Source organism: Leptonotus elevatus, chromosome 4 (genome assembly GCF_054856555.1).
Source record: "Leptonotus elevatus isolate MCC_2025b chromosome 4, RoL_Lele_1.0, whole genome shotgun sequence".
In the NCBI taxonomy this organism is placed as follows: Eukaryota; Metazoa; Chordata; class Actinopteri; order Syngnathiformes; family Syngnathidae; genus Leptonotus; species Leptonotus elevatus.
This window is the reverse complement of record NC_141242.1, coordinates 20596396-20619233: the sequence shown is the minus strand read 5'-3', so window position 1 is coordinate 20619233 and position 22838 is coordinate 20596396. Positions and strand designations below refer to the sequence as shown.

The window sequence follows — 22838 nt, the reverse complement described above, 5'->3', positions numbered from 1 at the left end:
AATGTCACGCTGCATGCATGCCACAAAATTCCCCACTTCAATCACACCATGCGTAATCATCAGCAGTCAACTCAACAATACAGGATGGAGACTGGACACTTATGACACTGTACTCGTGACGTTTTCAAATACAGTTTATTTATTTATTGTACACTACGGTGCTATTTTTAGGGGCAAACAGTTGACTATCAACCACTTATCTGGGAAAAAATACACTAATACAAAACGTGGAGAAAAAAAGGAAACTTATTACCAAATAATGCAAAGTTTATGTATTTTTACGTTTTTATTTAGTAGTGCTAGTATAACTCGTTTTCCAATACTTTTTTTTAGTCAAGGCACATATTTACCCAAAGACAAATTTCACGGTACACGTCCCGCCAAACAAAAACACGACAGAATGGCATATAATGAAATAATGACAATCTTATGTCAATTTACTCAAAAAATTACTGATATTAAGTCCATGTGTGTTTAATTAAATACAATCTGTAGACATAGATCAATTGTGCCTTCTACCATCTAATGGATTTGTGTAGCATGTTGCTGGCGAAGATAGATGAAAAAAGATACGTCATTCAAAGTACAAAAAAAAAATCTGGCTATTTTGGACCATATACCACGTGCCAACCTTTTTGTTGCTCTGCCTTAGCTTCTGTAAATCAACATTGTGTAGGCAACCGCCATCTTGAATAATATGAAATTCAGTATTTGTCGGTAAGATCAAAGATCTTGCAACGACGTCGTTTGTCCAAGCTGTGCTGTCGTAGATCATCAGCTCCAGATTTCCAGATGCTGTTAACACAAGAGGAAAAAAATGCTGGTTTTACAAATGACAGTAGCCTGGACTCTGGATGGACATCGAAGTGGAATGATTTTGTTGTTGTTGTTTCATGGCGAAACAAAAGGCAAAGACAAAATGGTGAAAGGAACTTCTCCTGCAATGTATTATCTCATAAATTTGTGTCTTCAGCAGATAAGTTTGCAAATTGCTGGCTGACAGCACATTCAAGGTTTTCTGGTGTAATGGAACCTGTATGTGTAGTGTGAATAAATAAACATATGACAACAGCGATGGGTTTTGAGGCACCGTAACTGACCCTGAACTGAAAGCATTTCAGGGTGCCCTGTGGGATCAGAATCCTGCAAAACAAGCATGATCAAATGGGTGGGGAATGACTTTGCCCCACCCTCTGCTTCTCAGTCTTGTTCTTTATGGTTTGGCACCGTTTTTTAAAAGCAGACTTGTTTGCCATTTCATCTTCTTTTGATTCCAAGTGTCCTTTATCATTTGGGTTCTGAGGAGGAACCGCATTTCTAATTTGGATCTTTTTTTTTAAAAAAAAGAAGGGGAAACTCTCTATGAAACTATCCAAATCTTCAATAAGAAGTTTCATAGAAAAGCACCTACAATTAAGTTGTGTTGAGTTGATGCAAATGCACAGGGAAGCAAACTGGGACAGTAAATACAAGTGTCCATGTTGTGATTGTATAGCCAGCAGTAAAACAACTCCTGTATTTGATTGTCAACAAGCGCTTTTAACCTAATAAGAGAGCACCTTGAGGCAAACAGCCCAACCCCTGTCAGCACACTTTACATTGAGCTGGAAATTGTGCCTTTGTTTGCAGAAGCTAACATGAAATCTCTTCACCCATTACACACCTTTATATTCTAAACAAGCAGAAGCCGGAAGACTCTAAGGTTATTACAAGTTCACCAGGGCCCTCCAGATTCATTCCAAGTCTTTTTCATCTTGAGTCTTGTTTAATTTGATGCAATGTCAGTCTGTGCTGTTGTGATAACTGCCGAAAATAGCTTGTATGGCGAAACCTACGGTTGAGCACAATTCGGGGACCCTGGTTAACCTCTGATTTCTTTGAATTTTGTAGCAATTTTTCCCATGTGGATAATACAAATTAAAATAATATTTTCCAGAGTCAGACTGCCATCACAATAAAACCTGTCCAGACATTTTTTCAAGTGACATTTTAACATCAAATGCTGTAAAAGTGTCCAAAAAAAGAATTAAACATTGTTAATACAAACATTACAATACTCAGTTTTAACATGATAAAAACTGAATGACACAGGCGATGGAGTTTTACAGCAGCGTACCTCCTTTTTAAATTTTTTTTAAAGGACAGTGTGACAGCGAGTGCATTTTGAAGCATGTGCACAGCCTATCATCATTACTACGTTTGCCAAATACTTCTCTTTCGGGTATCCGTAGCAGAAAGATGGCGTCGAAACATGTCAACCCCTTGTAAGGCGCGGCGCGACCTATCTAATATAATTATCCGTTTCTAGACCCAAGATTATATGGAAAAATGTACATTGTTGTGATGGATCTTTTTGTGTGCATTAAAATTGCTAGTGGGTTTTTGAAAAATTGTAGATTGTCTCTTAAGGATTAAATTTTCGTTGATTATGGCGGCCCCATATGGACAAAAGCGCTATTGTTTTCCCTTGAATGAGAACCACATTTCCCATGAGGACGAGCGCATATCATCGTGAAATCTGGATGTCCCAGGCGCCCGCAGTTGGACTGAATTACATTGTTTCCAGTGGCTATTTTCTATGTTTTCTTTATACAGCACTGTAACGTTTCTCAAGTATGTTAATAGCAGACGGTGGTTGTGATCTTACCTTCTTTATTGTAAAGAGGGTTCCCTCGTATTCCGCTGGGATTAGGTTCCAAAAAACACCTGCAACAAATGAAATCCGCGTAGTAGTGAGCTTTATGTTTTGCATTTATCATAAATGTTTTAAGGCTCTGAAACCCCTCACCACTACATTTTCTGACATTTCTTTCTAGTTTAAACATTCTCAATGTTCATACCGTCATAAAAAAAAAATAGTGCAATTTTCAAAATGAACCGCATTATAGCGAGGGTAGACTGTACACACACAAACGCTGTGCTCCCCCTGCCTCCCTTGCCGTGATTCATTCACAAGCATTCGTAAACAAGAAAGCATACAACTTTTGAGTGTTGCGTGGCTGGTCAGGTCAGTGTGGAAGGGCGAACTATCAAGCTGACGGCTATTTATTGCTACCATGCAATTTTACGATGGCTAACATTAGCATGATCGTTTTGTTTTGAGCATGGCTACCTACTAAAAAGAGCCGATTCCCCGCAAAGGGGGCGTCGGTTGGAAATCCCCTTTTGTCATTCACCTCACACCAGCAAGTGAAATCCTTTGAGTTGAAGGCGTTTTATAATTATTATTGTCGCCTCAGACAAAAATCTTCGTTTCTTGGTATGTTTTGCAGCTTCTCCATGATAATAGTAATCGCACATAGGCGCGTTTGACTCGAATTACGTCTGGAACGACTGGGAAAAGGACGTATGTCGTAAAGCAGTCTGCGCGTTTTTTTTTTGTTTGTGTGTGGCGAGTTCAGTTTAGTGCCAGTAAAAATGATACAGAGCCCCTCAGGCCATTGCATAGGTTTCATTAATCTAGCTGTAAGTCAATGGTTCATCAGCAGAATTACGAAAATATGAATTGAAGGTTCAAAAAGTATTTAGTGTTACTTTAAGCTGTCACGAGTGTAAAATTAATTTAAACCTTGTGGAAGAAACTCTTTGAGAGCCATTTCACAAGTGACCCTATGTACACTATATAGATACTGCTGCTTAATTGTGAGTCTGCTAACTGCTAAGTATTAGTATGTTTTTTTTCTTTTTAGAATCAAATATGTTCAGAGGAAGGGGTGGGAATCTTTGAATGTCTCACGATTCGATTCCGATTTTTGGGTCTGCGATTCGATTCAGAATCGATTTTCGATTGATAACGATTTTTGATTCAAAATGATTTGATTGACAATGATTTTTGCTTCAATCTATAGATGTGCAAGGAATTGTAATGATCTACTCCAGTCTGACTCGCTAATGCTAATTAGCTCGCTACTCGCGACACTTTTATCACTCAAAAGAATGGCTCCACGCCGGAAAAAAAACAACTTATTGGAATAACTTGATCGTGACTTTCTCTTTCTACTCTCTAATGTGACTACAACTTAACAGTGTATTCGACCGCGTGGAACTACACTGCCCTTCAGTGGCCAAACCGAGTACAACATGAACAGCGCTCCAAATAAAGGCACACACAGACAAAGGCAACACAGTATAAAATAATTTAAATAAAATCGATTTTGAATTGTACTAAATGAGAATCGCGATTCTTATGACAATCGATTTTTTTTGGCACACCCCTATTCAGAGGTAGTGCTAGGTGATATGGGCAAAAAATAAACTCTCATTTATTATTATTTTTTCTTATTGCCCAGCCCTATTCAGAGGTAAATCCTTTGATGTTCCAATCCTATATGGGTGTGATGTCATGATTGACCCCAATTTGAGTGCTAAAGGTTTGTGCAAGTTTGGATGTATACTTTTCCAAATTGTTTTTGTTGCATTGTTTTGGTCTGGGTTGAACGAACTCAAAGGTGTTTTAATTTAGTGGACCGAGACCAGTATTTCAGTTTTTTGCTGCATAGTTTATGTTAACAGTCTTTTAAGTATGTCATTGTTGCTCTGCTTAATCAACAGGTTGAAGCATGCAGGATCAAGCGCTTGTTGTGGAAAATAATCCACATGTAAAGGGTTACTTCTCCTGCCTGCCTTCCTTTCCCTTGACATAACTGCGAATATTATTAATTTCTCCCTTTTCTATCTTGTTGGTTCAGTGTGTTTAACACCCTCTCCGGGGCTATAATTAGCTCCTGTGTGTCCAGCCTGGTTGCTTTATCTGTGGTTCATGGTTAACTCGGTTACAGGGCAAACCGGACACGCAACGCAGTGTGTGATCGTCAAAGCTCCTCCTCTGTACTTCAGCTCCTCTCTCTGTGGATTTGAGTTACTTATTTGTGACCATTTGGCACTTTCCTGTGTACCTGTTTTGCACTTCACGATTCCACCTGTTGGTTCCTTTCGTTGTTGGTCTCGATCTGATACTAATAAGGACTTTTTTTAGGAAATAGTAGTCCGCCTATGAATTGACAGTGATCAAGTGCAATAGAATGAATTAGAGCGGGAGGAGAATGGATTTGCTTGTGCATGTCAGCCTTTGTATGTCGCTTTTGCATTACATGCTTTTTAACTAGAAATACAGCCAGCAGCTAACCTCGCCAGCCAGATTTATAATTGTGACTCACATTGTCGATCTGGTACTTCACTGGGCAGACCCGTTCCGGAAAGGCGGGGCTTGCTGTACAATACTTAGAGCTGATTGGACGATGCGGTGCTGGATAGGGGCCTCTCGAGGACCGGACTTGGGCGTTGTTGTTGTTTTTTGACTCAAATTTAGAAAATACTAATCAGTAAACTTGTACATGTACACTGTAAGATTTGTATGAAAATGTATTTATTTATCTGAAACTTCAGGCTTATAACTGTGTGCTTAACGAACAGGTTGCAATCTGTTTCATGTTTGAACAGAATTGAAATAAAATATTAAGGCTTAATGTTCTATTAATACAACATTCTTCCATGCTTAAAGTGTGAACCCTATCCCTAAGTAGGACGTTTTATTGAATATATCCATCAAAAATGTATGTTCAAACATCGATTCGGCCGCATATTGAATCGATGCGAGAATTGTGATGTATAACTGAATCCATTTTTCTTTTTCTTAACACCCCTATTCATAAGCTTTCCATCCAGTTCAGCAGTTTACCGTATAATTTCATGCAGGGAGGCGAACGTTGTGTTACGTGAAGTTATTTTAAATATTTATGAATGAAGAAAGCTATCTAGTTTTACTTTATCCATCAATCCATCCATTTACTTAACGGCTTATTCCTCATTATACACGAGTAAATTGTGTTTTACTATTCACGGTACGTGTTTCCATAGTGGTCACCATTGTAGAGTGACATCACATTGAAGTCGGTTGGTGAAGTCGGGTACTTTTTTTTTTTTACGACTTTGCAAGTGAGAATTCCGAGTTCAAGGGGGCGTTTTTGTACACGCATCCTGTTTTGAAGTCGGAAAAGTCAGATTTCCCACTTTCCTCAAATGCAGCATTAGGCACTGTGATGTCATTTTTTTGTTGACAGCAAGTGGCAAAATGGCCGCCCCTTGAGATGGATAAAAAAAAAAAGGTGGATTTTTCTAATTAATTCATTTTCCAAACGCAATATTAATCAGAATGCTGTGTTTAAACTAGTGCGGTCGCATACAGCATACTATTTTATAAAGATTTAATGCGTAGTGCGTACTAAGATAACGTCACAAGAATATCAGGATGCTTAAAAAAAAAATCTTCCTAATGTAGTATGACTGCGTATTAGGGCCACGTATAAATATATTTTTTTAGAGGGTGGGGGCAATATTCCGAGAAAAAAAACCTCACAAATTTAACCACTTTATAAACTCGCAAATTTCCGAGTTTTTTTCTTGCAAATTTGCGCCTTTTATAAAGTGGCAAATTTGCCACTTTATATAGAAGCAGAAGAAAAAAACTCGGAAACTTACGAGAAATACACGTAGCGTAGCTCTAGTCTAATCATGTGAGGATTCGTTGGTGGTTAATGGGACACTGTTAAAAGGCAGGATGGAGACGGATTCATTCTTAAATTAAAACTTTACTCGTCATTCATCGCAGCCGGAGCAACAACATTTCCTGATCCCTTATCAGCTGACTAACACTAACCAATCAGATGCTAGCATACTTAAGGTAAATGCTAGTGAATGACGGAGAGCAGCAGATTCGACACATCAATTTAGATACTTGTACAAAAAATACCAAAATGTATGTACGTGTAAATAATAATTCTGGAAACGTAAATATAAATTTGAACAAATTAACTTAAATGCTTGATCGTCCGGGTGTGGACCTTTGCAAAGCGAAGCATCTTTGTCGCTGGCCAGTGGCCGTACACAACGGTTCAAAGAGCGAATGCTTAACATGATGTGGTTAATCTATGCTAAAGCTCCTTGAGTGGAAACCCGACCGAAAAGTATTGGCACAAACAGTCGAGTAGTACGCTACGTGTATTTCTCGTAAGTTTTAGATTTTTTTTCTCACAAATCTGCCACTATATAAAGTGGTAAATTTGTAAAAACTCGTCAATTTGTGAGTTTATAAAGTGGCAAATTTGCAAAAAAAAAATTCTCGGAATATGTTTTTTTTATACGTGGCCCTAATACGCCGTCGTAATATAGTGTTAATCAAACATATTTTTAAATGAATTCCCCATTGAAAATGAATACAGCTCATGTGTGTATTTTATTAATGCAGCACTATCTACTATTACACAGTCTGTGTATTTATGTTGAACCATGGAAATGTTCATGTTAAAACATTGTTTCTTATCAACACTTCACAGTTTCCTCTTGTGGCAAAATCCCACTGTTGCTCACTTAAATAGCCTTCAATGGCTTCATCCCGACTAAGAAGGCCAAGAACTATGTACACACTTGATAACGGAGAGCAAACATATGTCAACACTATTCAACACTCTATCGTGGCTAGTGTACAACATCAGCTCCAAGGACAGCAGTAACATGTAAAGATGTTGATTACACTTCCGTTGCTCTTTTTCTGCAGTCTTGTCGATGACAGGTGTGTAGTCCAGCCTGATGCAGGAGACTTGGCAAACCCTCCCAAAAAGTTCCGAGGTATGTGGAATTGCTCAAACTGTTGAGGCTAACCATATGCCTCGCAGAGTGCGTTTTATGTGTGCTTTGTTGTGTTTAACTGCCTGCGCTGGCCTCCGCTTGGTAAATAAACATGACTTTTGCCATAATAAGAGTGTGACTCATGGCGGCAATGCCAGCATGCCTAACTGCTTTGTTCATTTCCTTTGCTGCAGATTGCCTCTTCAAGGTGTGTCCCATGAACAGGTACTCTGCCCAGAAGCAATTCTGGAAGGCTAAACAAGGAAAACAAGGGAACAACAACACACAGGCGGACTTATTCAAGAAGTTACAGGTTCAAATTCACTCATCGTATCTTATATGCATCCCTTTATAACAATTGGCTGTAAGTTGTGTTCGCTTCCCAGCATGCAGCAGAGCTTGAGCAGAAGCAGAACGAGTCGGAAAATAAGAAGCTCCTTGGAGAAGTTGTTAAATACAGCAATGTTGTCCAGGTACTGCCCGTCTGCAAACACTTGACCCCAGAGCCGGGTTTTCTTTATTGTCTTTATCAGGGCTTGTCACTATAGCCTCTATGGTAGCCATTCATCCCGTATGTAATTAAACTGCTTTGATTTATAAGGCAGGGTGTGCTTTAGCTGTTTTTCCCATGCCGTAAGATCCGCTATTATACAATCAGCCTGTGAACGTGCCCATTTCTTGGCTCTCAGCTCCTGCACATCAAGAGTAACAAGTACTTGACAGTGAACAAGCGTCTCCCTGCCTTGCTGGAAAAAAATGCCATGCGAGTTTCTCTGGATCCAGCTGGGAACGAGGGCTCCTGGTTCTACATTCAGCCTTTCTGGAAGCTGCGCAGTGAAGGAGACAATGTAGGTGCCCATCATCTGCTTGCACTCGTCATTTGGACAGACAATGGCAATGCGCCAAAATGGAAACTCCTGCAACCTTCTTCATTGTTTGTCCCAATCCAGTAACTTTTCTGATTTTGTCCCTCTTCTCTGGCTTTAGCATCCTATGGTTCAAGGTATTGCCCTTGATTGTGCATGACCATTGTTCATTAGTGGCTCAGATTAGCAAGCATGGTTAGACAGGCTTTCCCCCTTCTCTAGTCCGAATGCCACTAGTTATGCTTCACTTTGTTGTAAATATTGAAGTGCAGCCTTGGAAATAGTGAAAATGTATTGGTTTGCAAATCATAGTACGCTCCTGCTGTAAGTTTTTAGATATAATATACACTGCATTTAAACTAAACTGAAAATAGTGTTAGTTCAAGTTTGACAGTAACATTATGCACTGAAAAAAATAATAAGGATATCATAAATTACTGATTTAAAGATTCTGCTGTATATTACTATCTCATGTTATCCCCGTGTTGAATCTCATATAGAGCTGTCAAAATTAATCGGCAAGTAATCAATTTAATGACAATTATTTTAATAATCAAGTAATCGTTTGGAGCCATTTTTTTTTTTTTTTTTAATTGTCCAAATTCTCAGATTTCAGCATATCAACAGTAATTTTTCCCTGATTTTTGTAGTCCTTCATGAAAGAAGACTTATTATCTAATCAAAATAAGACATTTGCAAACATCTGGTTTTACTTTGGAAAACCATGACCAAACCGGTAACATAGTACAACATCAACCCTCCCCTTTTAATCACTATACGAAGACGAAGTACGGAGTAAACACCACTCGCTGGTTATAAAGAATAATCAGGGAAAAAATGCTTTTGTAGTTAGGGATGTAACGATCACGCCAATATCGTGACATCGCAATATTAAAAAATCTCACGATTTTAAAAGCACTACATCTGTTTACAAAGTCAGGTTGCTTTCCATTTGTGCAGTTCTAGCACCCTCTGGTGGTTAGTTTTTTTTGTGCAATTTAATTTTCACAAGGCATGTTTTGGCCCTTCTATGTTTAAAATCCACGCAAATGGTCAGATGAAAGGGAACGTAATATGCTTGTAAATTGAGTAAATATGTGGAGGAACTCAATGTGTGCACAATATTCAGTGTTTTTAGAGATGGTTGTTTATATGCCTTGCTGTTATTTACAAAAGCACAATATTGTGTTGTTGTTTTTTTAGCATGAGCTCTTTTTTTTCTTTTTCTTTTTACAATATTGTGACTTTTTTTTTTATATATATCACCAACCTCCCCACAATATTGTGATAATTATCGTACCATGACCTTCATATCGTGATAATATCTTATTGTGACGTTTGGATATCGTTACATCCCTATTTGTAATGCACTTTAATGCAACATTAAAATATATCATATTAGTCAATTAATTGATTGAATAATCAATAGATTAATCGATTCTAAAAATATTCGATAGTGACAGCACTAATCTCATACATGGTGCATCATACATTGTATGATTATTTATACAGTGAATAGAGGATTTGCTATTCATTAAATCTTATTTATTTATTGATTGATTAATTGTGTAGTCCTGGAGAGCATGAGCTGTGATATGTATGCTGCACATACTTCTACATGTGTCCACACTGACATACTACAGGGTGACACAAAAAAATCGGGAACTTTTTAACAATCCAGTAAAACAAAGAGTGATGGAAGAAAAATATTGTATTCATAGTAATTGAAAGCTTAAAACATGCCATTTAAGAAACAATGAGATGTTGCAGCGGTCAATTAAGGAATCTCAACTCTCAACAGATTTCAAGAATGCATTCGTACAGGTGAATGCCATCTACAGGACGTAATAAAAATAAATAAAAAAAGAAAATTCCATCAGTGTTTCTTAAATAGCATGTTTAAATTACTATGAATAAAATATTTTTCTTCCATAACTCTTAGTTTTATTGGATTGTTAAAAAGTTATAGTTTTTTTTTTTTTGTCACCCTGTATTGCAGTGAGCATGTCTTTAATTCACCCTCTTTTGCACAATGCCTCAAAATGGGATTGGGGGTGGGGGGGGGGGGGGGCATTTCTTTGCATGGTTCATTTCCATTGGGATGTTTAAAAGGAATTTCCCATTGAGAAACAAATGTCCCAAACTTGATTTGAAGGTGGTGGTTGGAGACAAGGTAGTGCTGATGCCAGTGAACGCAGGGCAGCCTCTTCACGCCAGTAATATCGAGCTGCTAGACAACCCTGGCTGCAAAGAGGTGGGACCACCAATACAACGTCTTTGTAAGTTTCACTTGTTCACCCGCTCCCCTCCTGCTTCATGTTGCAGGTCAATGCCGTCAGCTGCAACACGAGCTGGAAAGTCACATTGTTCATGAAGTTTAGTGACTACAAGGAAGACATCCTGAAAGGGGTTAGTTCGATTTTTGCCGTTTGTGTGTATCTTTTCGTCAAAGTGCGTATCTTTTCGTCAAAGTGCTTGTTTGACATTTTGGGGTGTTTGTGTGCCTTTTCCTAGGGGGATGTGGTTCGGCTTTTCCACGCAGAGCAAGAGAAGTTTCTGACCTGTGACGACTACAAGAAACAGCAGCATGTCTTCCTCCGTACCACACTGCGACAGTCTGCTACCTCGGCCACCAGCTCCAAGGCACTGTGGGAAGTTGAGGTAAAACATGACATGATTCACTTTTTTTTTTTTCATTGACACAAATCTGTATTATTCTAATTCAATCAACGAGTAGTTTTAATTTTAAGTGAAATGCTTTTGTAGTTTTGTCAAGAACCTGTAATTTATCATTGTTCATTAATTTCTCTGAATGTCTTTTCAGATTAAAGATAGTGGGACTTGATGGTTCTCTGTGCATGTTTTGACTATTCTGTTTACAGTGGTACCTCGGAATTTGAACATAATTCGTTCCTGCGAAGTGTTCAAAGTCCGAATTGTTCAACCTCCAAAATATTTTTTCCCATAGAAAATAATGTAAATGCAATTAATCCGTGCCCATGCTCCAAAAACAGAAAGTTCCTATTTTAATTTCTATTTGCGTTTTTTACATTTATAGTACAGTACAGTATTTAAACAATAAAAATACCTTACCTGTTGTGGTGTGATGGCATCAGCGGATGATAAATGCTATGTTAATGCTAGCTTTAGTTCAGTGTTGAATTTGCTTATTTTACATTGGGCATATTGTTAGATCACTAAGCGGTCCTTGCATGCGTTGTTTAACGTCAGGCACGTTGTTGAACAGCTCGCGAGTATGGAGCACCTCGAGTATTCACGATCTGACTGGAAATGAGCAGTGCAATGTCTCAACTACCGCAACGTGAGCATTGGCATTGCTCGGCTTCACTCGTTTACCCGTTTTCAAAGTATGTTCGGCTTTTCTTGGGTGTTCAAACTCCAAAAATGAGTTCAAACTCCGAGGCATTTTTTAAAACATTTTGGGGTTGAAGTCCGAATTGTACGAGTTCCTAGACGTTCAAACTCTGAGGTTCCACTGTATTTTCTTTTTTTTTTTTTGCTTTGTTTTTATACCCGCCCCCTTCTCCCCTTCTGCCCAGGTTGTTCAGTATGACCCCTGCAGAGGTGGGGCTGGTCAGTGGAACAGTTTGTTTCGCTTCAAGCACCTCGCCACTGGCAATTACCTCGCAGCTGAGGTGAACCATTTTCACCAATACATGTTTATGTTTTTGTTTTTTTAGAATACAGAAAATTAATTACCATCATTATTTCACAGATCATGAGATAAATAAATACAAGATAAAAAAAAAATATTTTTGATTAATTAATTAACTTTTGTGATAATTTACACAAGTAAATGAGCCCTCTCTTGAGAAGGACAACACTGTGCTGTAGGTGGCAGTGTTTCCTTTGATGCAGGCAGCGTCAGGTCTTCACTGCAGTTTTGATTGGTCGATGGCTAGCACTGACCAAGTTATGATGAGAAACGTCTTCCCCTTGAAGTCACTTTTAATTTTTCTTTCTCTGCAGGAAAACCCTGAATTCAAAGTCAAATTGGAGCCTATAGGAGAGGTGAGTTTGTCTCATGATCACGTTGAGCTTCTAAATGACATACCATTAATCTCATCCTTGCACCAACACATAGTATCATCTAACAATGTTTTTAATTTATAGATAAAGAAGCGGGCCACTTTGTCAATCATGTTCCACTAAAAGATGAGTCGGACTGAAAATGAATGAGTCACGAGAAGGAGTTGTTTGTCTTAACTGCAGGTCCCCCTCTGTCTCGTTATGCAATTTTGCAGGCTGTCTTAGACTCACAACTTTAAATACACGCACACACACACACGCATGCCTACTCCTATTCTATATCTAGATTCTTAAGCCCCTAGCTACCTTGCGCATTTGTATTCAGGCAGTGAGCGCACACACAAACTGTCTCACCCTCGCACACTTTCTTATGCCCACGCTGAATTTCAGACACACAGGGGGCTCCTTACATAACGTCTCGGTGTGTGTGTGTGTGTGTGTGTGGAGAGAAAGGGGGGGTGGGGGGTGCTCTGTGAAATGGGTGGGAAGGGTAGAAGACGTGCTGTCTGCTCCGCTCCGCTCGTCTGTTAAACTGCTGCGGTGAGTCACCAGTGGACTGGGGTGGGTGGGGGGTTAGGGGGGGGGGGGCGTATCGAAACTGATGTGTGAAGGCACATCTAGGCGGCTTCCCATTGATATGCAAAGGAAAGTATGTGGAATTAACACATTAATCTATACCATGCTAATACTGCAGTATAAGACACTTCCAACCTTTTTTAAGACAGAATGCTGCTTTTGTATTTAATGAAAAGTTCAGAGCAACAAGTTCCTGGCATAAATAATGCATAACACATTATGATGAAGTAGTAAAACATTCCGGTCAGTGGTTATGTGATCTCACGGGTAAAATATAGACAAGGTCCTTTGAATGTACTTAATCTGAACACACGTTGCACATGATTACAAATGTGTCAAAGTCAAGGCCCGGGGGCCTGTTTTGACCCTCTGCCTCATTTTATGTGGCCTGCAAAGGCAAACCAAAATTACCTCCAAATTAATAACATTTCAAATTGGCTTCACTTACAATAACAATCACCCTTTTAAAATAACTTAAAATTGTTGATCTTGTTTTTTTTATGTAACTGCCTGCTGATTTCAAAACTGGTTATCCATATATTATTCTGTATTTACCAGTAATAATATGAGGCATGCATTTATTTCTGTGGGTTAACCTCTGAGGAAAACCATAACTATGACGCGCGTGAGAAAAATGAGTTTGACATCCCTACATTTGTTCTATTATTTTCAAGGAAAAGAGGAGAAAAAGTCAGTTTACTCAATTTAATCATGTGCAATCGATCTACATGATCACATTAACTGTTTTTCAGTAAGTAAGTAAAATGGAAATATTGAATATACATCAATATCTGTGTACCCTGGCTGTTTGTGTTTGTTGCTGCAGAATGAGACGGACTCTGTATATTCCAAGCGAAAGCATCAAGCAGCAGACAAGATTGCTTTTACGTTGGTTTCTGTCAAACATGGAAATGACATAGCCTCCCTTTTTGAGCTGGATGCCACCACGCTGCAGCGGGCTGACTGTCTGGTGCCCAGGTTAGTAGTATCTTAGAACTAACTGACGAACACTGAAGGGGAAATCAACTCATTTATTTATTGTGGTACATTGTATATATGAGGGGCTTTTGAATAATCATGTTTGCCTGGGTGTGTTTTTTTTCTCTCACTAGACCATATATGTCAAAATATTTGGTTTCAGTCAGTCATCTTAGGAATTTACATGAGCAGACAAATTAGTAGCAATTTTTCATCCACTTGGTGGAGTTTTATAACGTACTGTGAAGTGTGGGTTTGCACACATGATTTGAATACTAAAAGACAACAACATTGCTTTTGCCTAGTATTCTTTTTGGACTTGAGACCAAAACTCAAGTCTAAGGTACGGAAATGTCTTGTAAATTAAGTTACGTAAACTTGCCATGAGAGGTTTTAGTCTGGAATTTTGGAAATTTGGAAAAGTTGGACGATTTTAGGAATGTATGGGAATACTAAAAATAATTTGGAATAATATATACAACAAAATATAAGCATTTGTATTTGATATTAATACAGTACTTTGTCATTTGAAAAAAATTAAAATTGTTGCCTCACTATTGTAGAAATGATCAGTGCTTGGTAATAGGATAATACGTATACTATGGTTATTCATAATTATGCAGCAAGATGTTTTCTAAGCCCATTAAGAACCTATTAAGCCCAATACACACTGACTGCGGAACGGCCATGGTGCGTTTTCCGTACGGCCGCCGGACGGATTACAATTCAAACTGCGTGCATTGCGTGAGCTGCCGTGTCCAGAAATCTGCTCCCCACAGACCACAAGATCACGAGTGTTCACGTTGGAGAGTTGAGTTCACGCAATAACAACCGTGTATATAGAGTCCTATTTGTAAACAATAGCCACACTTGCCTGTTGTCACATCAATATGCTTTTGGACATTATTTTTTTTATTTTTTTGTTTTTGTTTTTTGAGAGAGCTCAGTATTGTTCATTTGGTAATCTTACCGATTCGACATGTCATCATCATTGCTCTCTTTTTTTTTTCTTTTTCTTTTGTATGTGCATGCGTGTGAGTGTGTGCTCATTAATTCACCTAAAACCTATTAAAAATCCCATACCGTTCACCTAAACCGAATACTTCAGAATCCCGCTAGAGTCGTAAAGTTGTCAGGAGACCCGAGGAAGGATCAAAGAAAATAAAAAGTGAAATCCAGCACCGACCAGACTACCCACCGGGTTACCAACCAGAATCTTTCACCAACCCCAGAAACATCTAAATTCCAACAAATTAGGGAGACCTCGAGACCAAAGGAAAGACTAAGGAAAGGAAGCAGAGTGAGATCCACAGACATCAGCCTCCACCCATTCAACGACCAGAGGAAGAAGCAGATTGTGTTTGAATTTTGGTCGATGCTGGTGTGGTGGATCTGGCATGCATGAAAACCTCCACCAAAGAGGGGAGCCGTCGACCCTGGCCAGGACAGAGCAAGCACAACCTCCCAGGCCCCATAGGGCCGGAGAGCAAACCCAGGAGCCCGGGGCGTCCCCCACCCCAACACGGCCCGTGCCCCAAGCCCAACGCAGCAGAACGGCAGGCCCACAAGGCGCCCCACCCCTCGCCCCGACCCACAACGGCCACCAACCACAACACAGGCCCCACCTTGATGCCGACGCTCGACTTCCTGTCTGGGCTCATGTAATTTTTTCAGCTTCATGAAAATCCGCAAGCGTTCCGCATGCGGCGTCCGGAAAAAATAGAACACTAGCGAAAAACTTCCGCAGCGCCACATCCCTTCCACATCGCATACGCAACACACTGCAGCTGGTGTGAATTGACACGCGGACTCGAATGCTTTCTATTCCTTGCGGCGGCCGTACGGAAAATGCACCGCGTCCGTTCCGCAATCAGTGAAAATTGGGAATTTTCTTTGTAATTCCCATTGAAACTCTAATAATTTTCTGAATTTGCCAAGCCTCGTTCGACCTAATCAGATGTTTTACAGAAACTCTTACGTGAGGCTGAGGCACCTGTGCACCAACACATGGGTAACCAGCACCAACGTGCCCATTGATGCAGAAGAGGAGCGTCCTGTTATGCTCAAGGTTTTCATCTCTATGCTCACATTACTCTGCGAACTGACCTCAGATAAATGACTTGGCCTTTTCCTGTGGTTGTCGCAATAGATTGGCACCTGTTCCACTAAAGAGGATAAGGAAGCTTTTGCTATTGTATCCGTTCCCCTATCGGAAGTCAGAGACTTGGATTATGCCAACGATGCCAGCAAAGTCCTTGAGGCCACCGTGAGGAAGCTTCAATATGGAAACATTGCTCAGAATGAGCGAAGGTAAAGTCAACTAAGGTCACCAAGTTATGTTCAAGATTTCATGTTTTTGTACCCTGACATTGTTTGCAGGTTTGTGACTAAGCTGCTGGAAGACCTGGTTTTCTTTGTATGTGTGGTTCCAAACAATGGCCAGGAGGTCCTGTCCGTTGTGACTTCTACACCCAACCGAGAGAGGCAGAAACTGATGAGAGAACAGAATATCCTTGCTCAGGTCAGCGCATTTCTATAGTAATAATTTCTGTCACATGCTCATACACGCATACAGACACACAGAGCATTTCAAAAGTTAATTGTAATGTTGTAGTTTGCAGTGGTGGGAGTGGGAGTCAACCTTAAACATTTATTGACAATAATGTTATATGTGACCTCACTAGTCTAAACATGACATTCTGATTCACATTACATTTGTTAAATATGAGTTATGAAGCAAAATCCAGATGTTATTATCCATCTCAGGAGGTGGCCATTTGTGAAGATGACATCAATGTTACTCAGGGCTCAGGCAACGACCAATGACAGCTCACATGTTTTTTTGAAGCTGAGCTGTATTGGTTGTTACCTGAGAGAGACCTGAGCAACATTGATGTTGATCTTTAGTCAACAGCAAGTGGCAAAATGGCCGCCCCCTGAGATAGATAAAAACTGCTAGATTTTGCTGCTTAACTCATATTCCACTAACACAATATTAACCGGAATACTACATTTAGACTAGTTGGGCAGTATAGAACATATTATTGTCACAAACAAAAATGGTGGTTGACTTCCCCTTTAAGTATTTTTTAAAGGCTGATTTACAGTAGTACCAGGTTAAAGTCACTTAATTTAGTTCAAGCAGCTAAAAAAGAAAAATAGGGTATTCTCCAGATCCATAAGTTTTTTTTCTTTCTTCTTAGATAGGAGAGACTCTCTCTGTGAGGTACTGGTACATAACACGACCATTAAAATGCAGCTAGTTCCAAACCAGAATTGCAATTGCATGATTATTTACAGTAAGGCGTGAATACGGCAAGTCAGGTATATCAGTATAGTTAAAGATGATCAGGTGGTTTGGTATCTTCAACATTACGGGCAAGATGGAGTAGATGTTAAGTTGATTCATCCGAGTGTTTGTCCCTCCAGATCTTTGGCATCCTCAAGGCTCCATTCACGGACCAGGGTGATGGCCCCATGTTGAAGTTGGAAGATTTGGGAGACCAGCGCTATTCTCACTTTAAGTATATGCTGAGACTCTGCTACAGAGTGCTGCGACACTCCCAGCAGGACTATCGCAAAAACCAGGCACGTCTTAATGGGGATCTTGTTGAGTTCGGTCACACAGGTATTCAAGGTTGTCTAAGGATACTTGGAGAGTTTATAAAAGTTCTGCCAGACTGTCGACATTAGGAAATAAAAGGTTTGCTGGGATCATAGGTTGCTGTACATGTGACACCAAATTCAGTCTGAATTAACTCCTTTGAATAGTGAAATTAATTTTTTTTATGACGACCGTAAACCCAGTCCTTTTCAAATGAGGCAAAAATGAAGACATTTTAAATAAAGGGTATATTGCCATATAAGGCTAAATTTGTATCTCATTTATCTATTTACTGTTTAAATTAGTAATTAATGGAGTAATTTTACATATAACAGGTGGACATGTTTCTTTGTCACAATAGATTAATTTAATTAATTACAGTATATACAGTAATATCTGGACTATAAGCCGCTACTTTTTTCACTTACATTCGACCCTGCGGCTAATACAAAGGTGTGGCTTATCCATCGGACCACAAGGGGTCAGGCAGAGCAAAACAAACCAAGTGAGCCCAAATACAGTAGGAGAGACAGAACGAGAGTGAGACAATTTGCGCCCTCATTATGGAAAAGAAAGTCGCAGGAACCCGGTGTGGTAACATTAAAACACCTGCGGCTTACAGTCGGGTGCGGCTTATATGTGTAACAAACGCGCGCATTGCCCAAATTTAGCTAGCACGGCTTGTAGTCAGGTGCGCCTTATAGTCCAGAAATTACTGTAATGATCTTTTTGTCTGAAATGTGTATTTTGGTACCAGGTTTGTCATTCGGCTTTTTAGAATTATTTAGGAAATGTTTTAAGTATAGTCGCATGTGATGATAATGGCTACTGAGATGATCACCATATATATATTTTTAATTGTAATTAGATGGATAGAGTTTTTCCCTCATGCCTTTATTGATCAACAAACAGCAATTATTTAACCAACTTTACTCCCCCCTCCCTTATGTATAATTAATTAAATAATATTTATAAATGTTTCTATTCTATTCATGTAGGAGTATATAGCAAAAAAGTTCTCAATCATGCAGTCTCAAATTGGGTATGAGATTCTGGCTGAGGATACCATCACTGCTCTGCTGCACAACAACCGCAAGCTACTGGAAAAGCACATCACAGCCAAAGAGATTGAGACATTTGTCAGCCTTCTGAGACGGAATAGAGAACCCAGGTAATACATAGTCACCTCTTACATTTTGCCATCTGATAAAGTAGAAACTGGCAAGTCTCCTCGCAAAATAAGGATTAAACACTTTGCTTCTCACTTAGCTTTACACATTCCATTCTATATTATTGTCAACTTAGTGCTGTACGTACTGTATGTTTTACTGAACATCTCTAATGGCTAATGTGAGAGAGAGCAAGCAGACTTAGCTGAAGACTATCCCTAATTGTCGGGAAGTGTGTCCATATACATAAATGGGTGTTTAATCCAGAAAATTAAAATAATGAATTTCTGAACTGTATGACCTCAAGGGCATTTGAATTTAAGATTTAACTGTGTGTGTGTGTGTGTTTTAACTTTATTGTTAAACTGTGTCTGCTCCGTTCTTTCAGATTCCTGGATTATCTCTCAGATCTGTGTATGTCCAATAAAACCGCCATCCCTGTCACACAGGAGCTTATTTGCAAATTTATGCTCAACCCCGCCAATGCAGATATCCTTATCCAGACAAAGTGAGTTACACCACGCGGGATTTATATGACTTAAATCATCCTCGTGAATGTCATGTTTCTCTTGTGTGTATCTATTTATGTATACAATAACTTTTTCCATAATAGTGCCTCTTTTTTTTCAACCAGCATGCCACGCATAAAGCAGCTTAATGTCAGTTTTTTTTTTTTTTTTTTTTTTAACAACTACTCTGTCACACTCGCATCCAGACTAATCCCTAATACCGAGACCCCCCTGGAGTCCTCTTTGATGCAGGAGGACGGGGAAGAGGAGGAGGCTTGGCTCTACTGGATCGACAGCCACAAGGAGCCTCATGGCAAATCCATCCGCCATCTGGCTCAGGATGCTAAAGGCAACCATAAGATGGATGTCGATATGATCACTTACTACAGGTGGCCTTATTGCTCTTACTTCCATAATGCGCTCAAACTTTTTTTTTTTTTTTTGCCCTGTGGCGAAATGATGGAAAAAACTTTTTACTGCGGAATGCCAGCCTTTTTCCAATCACTCATTCATTTCCTGTTGTCAGGTATCAGCTGAACCTGTTTGCTCAAATGTGCCTGGACCGTCAGTATCTTGCCATCAATCAGATCTCCTCTCAGCTTCCTGTGGATCTCATTTTGCGCTGCATGTTTGATGACTGCCTTCCCTACAACCTGCGAGCCTCCTTCTGTCGCCTCATGCTACATATGCATGTGGACCGCGACCCACAAGAAGCCGTGGTTCCTGTGCGCTATGCACGCCTGTGGACTGAGATCCCATCCAAGATCACCATCCATGAGTGAGCATCAGACATCTGCCTTGGCACAAAACATACAATGCGGCCCGTTGCATGCCTGTTGTTATTGTTTTTCTCTGCAGGTTTGAATACGAGTCAGCAGATTCCTCAAGAGAGGAGATGAAGAGGAAGTTTGCTCCCACCATGGAGTTTGTTGAAGAATACCTCAAAGATGTGGTCAGCCAGCCATTTCCATTTGGGGAAAAAGACAAGAATGAACTGACTCTTGAGGTATAATAAACCTGAGAAGTTGCAAAGCAGATTCTCTACCGCACTGGTGTCCACACTATGGCCCAGCGGCATTTTGTGACCACTATCCAATTTTAAGCGACCTGCGGCCTATACTTACAATAATAACTGCTACTAATAAATTTACTGTAGAGCTTTTGTAAAAATGCAATGTAACTAAAATTTCTCTTCGCAACACTGTGCTGAAACAAAATAATTACAAGCAAAAATGTTTTCCTCCACTTTCTACTCTGTATGTAGAGATGGAGAGATACAATTCTAAACTATTTGCCTTATAGAAAGCTGTTTGCAAACAAACCAAAAAACTACACAATCATATATAAATAAATAGATTAATTAATCAATTAATTAATTAATTAATTAATTAATTAATTGCATGATAAATTTAAATAAATAATTATTAAAGTGGCCCTTGCATCTTTTTGATTTTTCTGTATGTTGCCCTCGGAGAAAAGTTTGGACACCCCTGCTCTACAGTAATCTCAATATCTGTTTTCATGTATGAATTTTGGAGAACCTTTTTTTGACCATCAAATTGTATTTTGTATCTGCATTTCTAAAGCCTTTTTAAAGGTACAGTATGCGGCTGTAAAACTGCTAGCAAGAAGTAATGTAGCCTACACTCCTTGTCCCTGCCACCTCACATCTCGCAGAAACTTCCCAACTCACGAACGTGGATGCATGGCAGCTGTGTTGCTAGCATAACTTATTCATGATGGATGGAGTATTGCCAAACGCGATATATTACCAGTTTGATGATGTTTTATTTTTTATTTTTTAGAATGTATGATTAAGTATAAGATAGCAACTTGACTGATGAACTGATTAGAACAGGCACGTTGGCACTGGTAATCGTAGTTGTATGCAGCTACTATCTGGACTATCTGGTCCACTGTCACCACAACTTGCGACTTCCAAGAATCAAGAATCTTTATTGTCATTATGCAAGCATAACGAAATTTTGTTCCAGCAGCTTTCGGCACAATTTAAAAAGGCACATAGTATAAAAACACCAAACTAGACTACATAATAAATAATTAAATAATTAAAAAAGTGCAGACGAATTGTGCAAATAGGCAGGATATTGCAACATTTTGTTAAAGTAATACAATGTGGGTCTTTGCCGTTTAAAATGCATAATTCGTAGGTGAGCGGAGGGTGAGTATGTTTGGAGATGGGGTGATGCAATTCACTGCTCTGGGGGAAAAAACTATGCAGCAGTCTGTTTGTGCGAGTCCTGATACTCCTGTACCTCTTTCCGGAGGGAAGAGGTACAAATAGTTTGTGTCACGGGTGGGTGGGGTCTGCAGCTATGCGACTAGCCCTCCTCCGCATCCTGCCGACTTGAGTTGCTTGACAACAAGTCCAGGTGACAGTGGGCAAGAAATTTAGTTGTCCATTGCAGTCCAACCCAAGACACGCTCATTTGAATAACATTTCATCCTGGCAGTATGGACCCAAAACTGCCAAAATTTAAAATAAATAAATGACTAAATAAATGACTAAAAGTGAAAATAAAAACGGGTATAAAAAATATAATAAAAAAATTAAATATATATATATATATATATATATATATATATATATAATAAAAATAAAAACTGATATAAAAAAATATAATTCAGTTTTTATTTTTATTTTTTTCGTCATTTACTTATTTATTTAGTCATTTATTTTGAATTTTGGCAGTTTTGGTCCTCCATATGTGAGTGGCAGTTCAAATGAGCAGATGAATGACACATCCCTTGGTCACGCCTTCTGCCTCTACAGACTATGATTGGATAATTTTTTTCGTGCCGTGACAACATTTACAATAATAGTTAAAAATTCAATTAGAGGCATATAATGGGGAAAGAGATCATTTTAATTCTACTGTCGGGCCATACAGTTTCAACATCAATTATAAAAAGTGTCTTTTTTTTTTTGCATACTCCATCTTTAAGGAAGGAAACTAATGTACATATGTATAGAACATATTTTGTGCCACTTGCAGTGTGTCTGTAGGCTTCAATACAGCATACTAATACCTTCCTACTATACATTTTTGAATGTCTTTATTTTACCCTTCTCTCCTCTAGGTGGTGAATCTAGCACGTAACCTGGTTTACTTTGGTTTCTATAGCTTTAGTGAGCTCCTGCGACTCACCCGCACTCTACTGGCCATACTGGACATTGTCCAGCAGCCGCTCACTTTTATGAACAAGCTCGCTAAAAGTCCAGAAGCAGGTGGGTGTTCCTACAAGTGATTTTATTTTACTGCCTGTTTAGCCTAATTAGCTCATCACGTAGCTGAGATTATAAAGATTGAGATACTAAGTAATTTTGTTGACTATTGACGCTGTTCTGTGAAAAACATTTACGTCCATTTTTGTCTTTATTTTTTATTTTTTTAGTCTATGGGATGAAACTGAATGCAGACATCTCAAAAACGAAAAAAAA

The 22838-nt window shown here is 39.1% G+C and overlaps 1 protein-coding gene across 3 annotated transcripts in view; it reads left to right on the top strand.

Moving 5' to 3' along the window:
- itpr2 (inositol 1,4,5-trisphosphate receptor, type 2) overlaps nucleotides 1–22838 on the top strand; it is a 68210-nt gene that overhangs the window by 540 nt on the left and 44832 nt on the right. For all 3 annotated transcript variants that reach the window (XM_086073072.1, XM_086073071.1, XM_086073070.1), the window contains exons 2-21: nucleotides 7553–7623; nucleotides 7818–7936; nucleotides 8010–8096; nucleotides 8313–8471; nucleotides 10645–10743; nucleotides 10815–10898; nucleotides 11004–11150; nucleotides 12050–12145; nucleotides 12480–12521; nucleotides 13942–14093; nucleotides 16062–16161; nucleotides 16243–16403; nucleotides 16473–16614; nucleotides 17523–17681; nucleotides 18696–18868; nucleotides 19255–19374; nucleotides 19582–19764; nucleotides 19902–20153; nucleotides 20234–20381; nucleotides 22478–22625. In XM_086073072.1, coding sequence (XP_085929198.1) covers nucleotides 7553–7623; nucleotides 7818–7936; nucleotides 8010–8096; nucleotides 8313–8471; nucleotides 10645–10743; nucleotides 10815–10898; nucleotides 11004–11150; nucleotides 12050–12145; nucleotides 12480–12521; nucleotides 13942–14093; nucleotides 16062–16161; nucleotides 16243–16403; nucleotides 16473–16614; nucleotides 17523–17681; nucleotides 18696–18868; nucleotides 19255–19374; nucleotides 19582–19764; nucleotides 19902–20153; nucleotides 20234–20381; nucleotides 22478–22625 — 2642 coding nt within the window. The remainder of the gene's footprint in view (nucleotides 1–7552; nucleotides 7624–7817; nucleotides 7937–8009; nucleotides 8097–8312; nucleotides 8472–10644; nucleotides 10744–10814; nucleotides 10899–11003; nucleotides 11151–12049; nucleotides 12146–12479; nucleotides 12522–13941; nucleotides 14094–16061; nucleotides 16162–16242; nucleotides 16404–16472; nucleotides 16615–17522; nucleotides 17682–18695; nucleotides 18869–19254; nucleotides 19375–19581; nucleotides 19765–19901; nucleotides 20154–20233; nucleotides 20382–22477; nucleotides 22626–22838) is intronic.